General features: G+C 42.7%; 1 protein-coding gene across 2 annotated transcripts in view; it reads right to left on the bottom strand.

The window, feature by feature from the left end:
• Nucleotides 1-645: 645 nt before the first annotated feature.
• TMC7 (transmembrane channel like 7) overlaps nt 646-9,267 on the bottom strand; it is a 44,788-nt gene continuing 36,166 nt past the window's right edge. Inside the window, exons 12-17 of one of the 2 annotated variants that reach the window (XM_038763852.1) lie at nt 8,702-8,888; nt 7,792-7,922; nt 5,646-5,801; nt 4,679-4,757; nt 2,860-2,913; nt 646-1,001 (exon numbers count right to left, since the gene is read on the bottom strand). In XM_038763852.1, the coding sequence (XP_038619780.1) occupies nt 912-1,001; nt 2,860-2,913; nt 4,679-4,757; nt 5,646-5,801; nt 7,792-7,922; nt 8,702-8,888 (697 nt within the window). In that variant the 3' untranslated portion in view covers nt 646-911. Of the gene's footprint in view, nt 1,002-2,605; nt 2,914-4,678; nt 4,758-5,645; nt 5,802-7,791; nt 7,923-8,701; nt 8,889-9,267 lie in introns of those variants that run through there. The other variant, XM_038763854.1, reaches the window with a different exon arrangement.

Raw genomic sequence — 9,267 nt, 5'->3', positions numbered from 1 at the left:
AATGGGGAAAACCCTCCTCCCTGCAGCTTCAAATCAACTGAACTGGATTTCTCGATGGTTACCGTCATGAGACATGGCTTCCAGCTGGCTTCTTCCACTCACCCACCCTTGGGAATTCTGCAGAGCTAACGATAGTGCCATCACGTCCTACGACATCTTCAAGCCAAAACCGGGGCCGAGCCTTGAGATAACTGGACTTTCCACAGAGACCCACGGCTAATGTTCTCAAAAATGTTTAAAGCATATGCTCCGCAGCTAAAACAAACCCGGGGGCTTGGCAAACACTTTTCTGAACCTGAGATTAATCCCAAGAAGATGGGGGCATTCATCTTTTCTGTTCTCCTTTTCTGTTTTAGACTGTGAGCCCGCTGTTGGGTAGGGACTGTCTCTATGTGTTGCCAACTTGTACTTCCCAAGTGCTTAGTACAGTGCTCTGCACACAGTAAGCGCTCAATAAATACGATTGATTGATTCTCCTATTTTGAGACTATAGCAGAAGATGACTTAGAAAGTAGATATCTGATGACCATGACCGCATAATAGAGAAGCACACTCATGTACTCGTTACAAAAAAGAAAAAAAATTTCACTTTAATCAGTAGTCCAAATGCACAATTAGGAGGGCTGTATTAAAAAACCAGCCTTATCCTGTTATTAAATAGTTGACCAAAAAAATTCAAGTAAAATCACAATTGGCAGCAGTTTGCAACAACAAATACTACATTGATCAGTCTTAAAAGGGAAATGTAACAGTTGTATATTTTCATCTGTGGAAAGCAGCAAAATTTCATAACACGAATGACACTTTAAAAAATGTTGATCCAGGACAGAAATAAAAAGGAGTTTGAAGTGGGCCAAATAACCAATGTTATTCCGAATGCCCGGCATACTGATGGACAGGTAAGGCCACAGTCACAAGCTTCGATACCTGCTTATTTGGTAATTTACTCTCACGATTCTCTTGGAAAAATAAAAATAGATTTCTGGGTGATTCGATTTTGTCTGTAAAAGAGGATGAAGGCCACTGAAGTTTCTGAAAAAGTGCATTTATAAACATGCAATGGCTATAAATGACCAAGGGCTCTCAGTTGCTGGACCAGGAAATGAGGTGGTCTCTGTTGGTCAGGGAGGAGATCTTATTCTGTAATACTTCAGTTCTCCAAGAGAAGCTTTAGTCCCTAGGACTGGATCACAGTAAATCACTTCTTGAAGACCCAACCAACCTTGGATTCTTGTAAAGGCTAACGTTTGCAGAGGGTTTGGATTAATGTAAATGGAACTTAAAAGCACAAATAAACGCCAAGCAGTCAGTGTTAAAATGTGTTAAAAGATAAAGTTTGTATGCCCTAAAAGGTTTAAGCGTTATTGTTTTTCTTTTCGATAAAGTGCATAGCACTGGATGTTCATGTTGAGTCGGGGAGAGATTTGTTTAGATTTGTTTATGCACTCCAGGCACCCAACATGGGATTCTCACTGTTACTGAAAATTCTTGCATAGATGTACCGGCAATAAGAGCCACATAAAACGATCAACATGTTAACAATGATCTTTAAGGAAAAAGCAACTTATTCATGTTGCAACAGCAGCAGTTGTTTACAGTGGTTGAGTCTCACGAGGTTCCGGGCAAGAGTTACAATTTTCCCCAATCCAATCAGGGGCAAGAGGGTTGAACATGAAAAGCACTGTCAAATTCCCAAATATTTGACCACAGTCCAGCTGAAGTTCAAAGAGGGATCATGTATGTACGTGTTGGTATTTACACCTCAAAAACTAGAATCAATTCAGGAAAGTGAATTTCCACCTTTCCTATCACCACCTCAGTGGTGAAAGTAATCAGTCATTCAGCGTTCATTGTGTCAACAGGCTCCTGACCTTCTCAGGTACCTTCAGCTTAAAATGAAATCTTCTTTCCATTCAGGGTTCACAAGTTTGTGTCACCCTTCCTATGGGTTTCTAAAGTTCGGAGCATATTGTATTTTCTGCATATGTAGCTTAAGTGACCAAGGACAGTCTTCTGTCTTTCCCTCTGGACCCTCACTGTGAGGGCCATGAATTGTGTGTATTCCTGTCAGAACTCTACACCTGGAAACCAAGGAAAAATCAGAGGTCCAGCCCGACCTACCCTGAGTTCGCTTGAATCCTTCTTGATCTAAGCAATCAGACTGATATGGTATGACACCTCTTTTCTGTGAAAAGAGGGATCATGTATGTGTTGGTATTTACACCTCAAAAACTAGAATCAAGTCAGGAAAGTGAATTTCCATCTTTCCTATCACCACCTCAGTGGTGAAAGTAATTAGTCGTTCAATGTTCATTGTGTCAACAGGCTCTTGACCTTCTCAACATTGATTCCACTAAGCATAATGGTTAAACAATCTTTCTCATCAATGATCTATAAAACAAAAGGAAATCTAAAAATTATGTTCAGGAAATGTCGCCGAAGTTTTGCCCATAAATGCCAACCTGAGATCATGCGTTAGTGACTGCCAGTGAATAATTTAAAATCACTTTTCAAATAAACTGGATGAATTCCTTTCTTCCCTTCTTGCAATGTCAAAACCCCAGCCTAACAGATTTATCAAACAGAGGGCCAAGACAAAGTCTGGACACATTTTTATGGTTTACAAAATCCTGAAACTAGGGACTGATTCTACAAACACTGGCCATATCCTGAAATTCAGGGGCAAAACAGCAGCCCCCAGAAAATCTGGTGCAGATGCAGAAGGCACACATGAGTCCTCAGAATTGTATTTACAAAGATATTGGGGGGCTCAGAGGGCCCATGCGGGGCCTGCATAAGATTTTGGCCAGTTCCCTGGCAGCAGCAGGTGGTATCGTGTGAAAATCAACGGATTCCCACCTCTTTCTGGGCCTCTGTTAACTTCCGGATTAGAAAGAGTTTGTCACGGCTTTCCTGGAAAAAAAAAATTCAAAACAAGAGAAGTGTGGATTATGATGCACGTGTCAGGATGGATATCAACTTATTTTCCATTTAATTAGCTGGACAAAAGATCAGGGACAGACTTGGGCTCCAATCCCAGCTCTGACTGTGTGATAATAATAATAATAATAATAGCATTTGTTAAGTGCTTACTATGTGCAAAGCACTGTTCTAAGCACTGGGGGGGATACAAGGTAATCAGGTTGTCCCACATGGGGCTCACAGTCTTAATCCCCATTTTACAGATGAGGTAATTGAGGTACAGAGAAGTTAAGTGACTTGTCCAAAGTCACACAGCTGACAAGTGGCGGAGTCGGAATTCGAACCCATGACCTGTGACTCTTTCCACTGAGCCACGATGCTTCTTTCAGCAGTGACAGTGATCCTGCGGAGTCACTTCACTTCTATCCCGGGGGGAAAAGAAAAATCCAGGTTGCCAACGATGGGAGTGAGGAGGAAAAGGAGGAGCATGACGAAGGGGATTTCTCCATGGAGGACAAAGAATTCAGCCAACACTTTAGTCACCCTTGGTGATTCTAAATGACAGCCTGAGCTCCTCCCTTCTTTGAAGAGTGAATGTCTCTCACATTCAAAGGCCAAGACTCAGCAGTTGGAATTCCCTCAAGGTCCAGAACTTTTCCAGAGAACTAGTGAAGTCCTATCTGTTTTCTGAGAGTGTTTGACATTTTCCCTTACAAGCCGCAGGATGGTTAGGCCCCTATGACCACATGGAGGCCCATTTCCCATCAGAAATCAATCAATCAACGGTATTTATTGAGCGCTTACTGTGTGCAGAATACTGTACTAACTTCGGGAGGGTAACCAATCGTATTTATAGCGGACGTACTCTTGGGCAGAGCACTGTACTAAGCGCTTGGGAGGGTAATCAATCGATCAGTCATATTTACTGAGAGCTTACTGTTCTGCAGGGTACCATATTGAGCACTTTGGAGAGTATAATACAATAGAATCAGCAGACAAGTTCCCTACGCACAACAAGTTTACAATCTCAAGGATAAGACAGACATTAAGATAAATTGTGGATGTATTCATAAGTGCTGCGGGGCTGAGGTTGGGGTGAATATCAGGTGCTGAAAGGGTAGAAATCCAATTGCAAGGGTGACAGAAGGGAGAGGGAGTAGGAGAAATGAAGACTTAGTTGGGGAAGACCTCTAGACTGTAAACTTGCTGTGGGCATGGAATGCATCTTTATCGTTGTATTGTACTCTCCCAAGTGCTTAGTATAGTGCTCTGCACACGTGCTCAATAAATATGACTGAATTAAATCAAGTGCTTAAAGGGTAGAAATCCAATTGCAAGGGTGACACAGAACGGAGAGGGAGTAGGAGAAATGAAGACTTAGTTGGGGAAGACCTCTAGACTGTAAACTTGTTGTGGGCAGGGAATATGTCTGTTTATCATTGCATTGTACTCTCCCAAGTGTTTAGTACAATGCGCTGCACACAGTAAGCGCTCAGTAAATATGACTGAATTAATGAATGAACCTCTTGGAAGGGACGTGGTTTTAATACGGCTTTGAAGGTGGGGAGAGGGGTGGTCTAGACTGTGAGCCCACTGTTGGGTAGGGGCCGTCTCTATATGTTGCCAACTTGTACTTCCCAAGAGCTTAGTGCTCTGCACACAGTAAGTGCTCAATAAATACAATTGATTGATTGACTGATTGGTCTGTCCTGAGAGGGGGAAAAGCTTCACTCCAGGAAACAGAGGCTGATCTTACCAGAGCTAACTGCTCCCTGAGCTGATCCACAACTCGCTTGTGAGCGCCAGCCAGTGCAACAAAGTAGAACATGATGAGGCTGCAGACAGAGGGCAAGACGGGGGGCAAGTTATCCAAGGAGAAAAGACACACAAAGAATCCACATCATTAGTAGTTTTAGATTTCCGTAGCAGAATTTTTTATTTCACACCATTTTAAATATTCTATATGCTGTCTTCCCTCTCCTTGAGGGCAAGGATTGGGCCTAATTCAGCTCTTTGCAATGTCACCTTCAGTCGGTCAGTCAATCGATCATAGAACAGTGCTTTGCACATAGTAAGCACTTAATAAATGCTATCATTATTATTATTATTGAAGGCTTACTCTGTGCAGAACACTGTACTAAGCACTTGGGAGGGTACAATGAGCACCTAGAATGCTGCTGAGTGTGTAAAATAAATTGGTTTATCTTAATGGAAACAGAAGCCACGTTAGCTCTGAAAGTCGAGCGTATAGGCAAAAGCAAATAGGGGAAAAACCGCATTGTGGGAAAGCACCGAACGTGTCCTCTTTGTGCGACAAAAGGCTTCACCACATTTCACGTGTATTTTTTTTCAATGATATTTATTAATCACTTAACTATGTGCCAAGCACTGTTCTAAGCACTGGAGTAGATACAAGCTAATCAGGTTGCCCACAGTCCTTGTCCCACATGGGCCTCCCAGTCTTAATTCCCATTTTACAGACGAAGTAACTGAGGCACAGAGAAATCAAGTGATTTCCCCAAGTGGCGGAGCCGGGATTAGAACTTCTGATTCCCAGGCCGGTGCTCTATCCACTAGGCCACGCTGCTTCTCTTTTCATCTATTGATGTTGAATAAGTCAAACTGTGAGCTTGCCCAAGGGAAAGAGTTTGAGGAGATCCAACCCCCCCATTCCAGGGCATGTCTAACCCGACTCATCCGGAGGAGATAGCGGATTCACTTACCAGACGACCATGAAGAAAGGCAGGGCGAAGGCTTCTGAGGTGATACCATAAACCACCTTCTGCAGGGCATTTGGGAAGGTGTGGACTGTCTGTGGGATAACGTCCCAAGAGCTGTTATAATGAACAAAGGGTCCACAGGCTTTGGAGGATGGAATACTGTTAAGACAGTGAGGTTTGGGTTAATAAACTCAAGTAAATTTCCTGGCTCAAAATCACTTTGAATTTTGAACACTCATCACTGGTACTTGGGGGAACTGCACCTTTTTATATTAAATACCACCAAATGATGGGGGCGGGAAGTGGCAGGGATGGCAGGCACATCAAAAGATTCATGTATTCATTCAGTCGTATTTATTGAGCACTTACTAGGGGTTCATTCATTCATTCAATCGTATTTATTGAGTGCTTACTGTGTGCAGAGCACTGTACTAAGCGCTTGGGAAGTACAAGTTGGCAACAGTTGGCCTTTCTTGGGAAAGGCCCAGTCACTCCATGGCATGGCTGTGGTGGGGAAAAGCATTTCTGTCGTAGAATGGTCATTCATTCATTCATTCAATCGTATTTATTGAGCGCTTACTGTGTGCAGAGCACTGTACTAAGCGCTTAGTCATGCAGAATGGTCATGCACGACCCTGCCTTTGTGGCCCATGTTCCAACTCCAAAGGCTTCTTTTTTCTTTTTATTTTTTTTAATCAATTAGTGGTATCTATTGAGCACTTACTATGTGCAGAGCACTGAACAAAGCACACAATATGACAGAGTTGGTAGACACGTTCCCTGCCAGCAACGAGCTTTTAAAAGGCATTAATTTATTAAGGACTTATTAGGCGTGATGTTAAGCACTGGGGTAGTTGCAGGAGGGAGAGCAGGTATCTTACTCCTAGCTTGAAGGTGAGGGAACTGCAGCACAGAGAGGATAAGTGACTTGTCAAGTGTCACACAGCAAGTCAAGGGCAGAGCTATGATTTGAACCTGGGTCTCCTTAAATACCAGTCCTATGCTCTTTCCAGTAGGGCACGGTGCCTGCCCTGTTTGTGGGACGTTACTAAGATGGCCTTTCCCAGCATTTGGGGCAGAGAGCACCATTCCCTCCTGCAAAAAACACATAGCCTCCTGAAGGCACCTCAGAACCAACGTGGCCTAGTGGACAGACCATGGGGATTGGGAGTCAGGAGACCTGAATTCTACATCCTGCTCTGCCACTTGCCTACTTATGTGATCTTGGGCAAGTCACTTAACCTCTCTGTGCCTTGGTTTCCTCATATTTAAAATGAAGTTACCTCTAGACTGTAAGCTCACTGTGGGCAGGGAATATGTGTATTCTCCCAAGCACTTAGGACTGTGCTCTGCCCACAGCAAGTGCTCAATAAATATCATGGACTGATTGATCTGTTCTCCCTCTCCCTTAGATTGTGTGCCTCATGTGGGACAGAAACTGTGTCTGCCCCAGCACTTAGCATTATGACACATAGTGCGTGCTTAACAAATACCATGGTTATTATTAGAAATTTAATATGAGGAAACTGAGGTCCAAAGAAGTTAGTGTTTTCCCCAGTCACACAGCTGGGAAAAATATGAATAGACCCTGCATCTCCTGACTCCTAGGCTCTCGCTCTTTCTATTAGGCTTTGCTGCCTCCCTACTATTCATTCATTCATTCAATGGTATTTATTGAGCACTTAATGTATGCAGAGCACTGTACTAAGCACTTGGAAAGTACAATTGGAAAGTACAAGTACCAGGCTAAGCTACACAAGTATCAGGAATGTCTAACCGGTTAAAATCCACCCTGTTCCTCCTGACAAGATGAGGCAGAATGAGTTATCTGTTCTCTCTTGCTCTTAGATTATGAGTCCTGTGTACTCCAGCATTTGATTCAGTATTTTGGCCCAGAGGGAAGCTGTTAATAAATACTACAGTTGTATTATTATTGGGTCCGGGTTTGATATTCAACCAACGTCCTTACTGGATGAACAAAGAAGATGCTCATGCAAATACAGAAGATATAAAAATATATGTGCTCTTTAACACACATATTCTTCCTTCTTTTTTCTTTTGTTCCAGCAGTGGCAGGAATTTCCCTTTCAGATTTTAGAAAGAAATGTGCCCAGAATTAAAATGTAATGGCAGACGACATCATATTTACTGTGCAATGCTGAGTTCAAGAGGAATGAAGGTCAAAATCAGCCCAATCAATAACACCAGCAGGAAGAAAAAGTTCGAATTTGATGCTCTGAAAGGCCTCGTGGAAGGTCTACAGGTGTAGATCAGGCTTATCTGGAGAGGGGAAAAAAGAAAAAATGATTAGCGTTGCATTAGAATTTTCAACAACACTCTCCCCATGCAAGAAAAAGAACACTCTTTCTAGAGGAAGTCATTGGATAAACAATAAAATACCATCCACCTTTTCGGATAAAGTCAAATTCTTCCAAGACAGAAATTAGGGTTTCAAGAGACACAGTGTGGAAAGAGCATATCCCTGGGAGTCAGAGGACCTGGGTTCTAATCCTGGCTCTGCCACTGTCCTCTGTGTGACCTTGGGCAAGACAATTAACTTCTCTGTGCCTCAGTACCTCATCCATAAAATGGGGATTAAGACTGTCAACCCTATGAGGGACAGGGATTGTGTCCAACCCTATTATTAGTACCGTACGTGGCTCATAGTTAGTGCTTAACAAATTTCATAAAGAAAAAAAGAGGATGGGCTTGAAGATGCCACAGGTAACTACAGAGCAATCACAAAGGTAGAGATGCCCTAACCTTCCAATCTCATTTCTCAGGCACTTAAAGGCCCAAACCAACATTAAAAACACACATCCTCAGATTGTTTCAATCCAGATTCCTTTCATCCTACATTACCAAAGAGTGTCTTGGGAATTTTCCTTCACCCTCCTGCTCAAAAGTGGCAAGTTAGTCTTGTCTTTTGTTCAAAACTTGAAATTTCTGTCTGAGGGCACAGAAAGGGAGCCAGAAGCAAGCCCCAAATTCTAGTATTCCCCTTCCATTCCTCCCCACCATACCCCTCCACCTGCTACTTTTCCCACCTTATCTATTACCTTTTTTACATAAAAAATGATAATATATTTCAGGGTTGCTATGGCAGGAAGAAGGGGTGAATAAAAGGTCCCAATCCAGCAGACTGTCTGTCCATACACAATTCCCAGGACATTATCAGGAATGCCAAACTCCTGATTACCCCAAAACTTAATCAGCTTGTAAGAAGAGTAGTAGGTCACCAACAGCCTGAAAGAAAGAAGGAAATGACAATTTGGCTATCCACACGTAATTCAGTTAAAGGAAGAGGAATCTCCTGGGAAATAGATTGAAGTCTTATCATTGAGCAATCCCAAGGGAGGCATTGTATTAAAGCTATGGAGGCAACTCAGCCATATTCTTCAGACTGGCCCCAAAGGATGACGGGTATAGATTAAAAAGAGAACCAAAGCTGTGTTTTCAAAACTCAAATGGGTGCCCTGGAGGTAACTTGAAGGCCGAATAGGCAGACTGAAGAAGAAAAATGTAAATTCTCAGAGTCCGGTTATGCTGCTTGATGCCAAATCCAGGTAACAAGGAAAAGGAGAAGGGATTTATATTACAGGCCAGCTCACACAACTATCTCTCC

The sequence above is a fragment of the Tachyglossus aculeatus genome, chromosome 21 (assembly GCF_015852505.1).
Source record: "Tachyglossus aculeatus isolate mTacAcu1 chromosome 21, mTacAcu1.pri, whole genome shotgun sequence".
NCBI classification, from domain to species: Eukaryota; Metazoa; Chordata; class Mammalia; order Monotremata; family Tachyglossidae; genus Tachyglossus; species Tachyglossus aculeatus.
The sequence above is the reverse complement of the archived record's forward strand: the minus strand, read 5'-3'. Positions and strand labels throughout refer to the sequence as shown.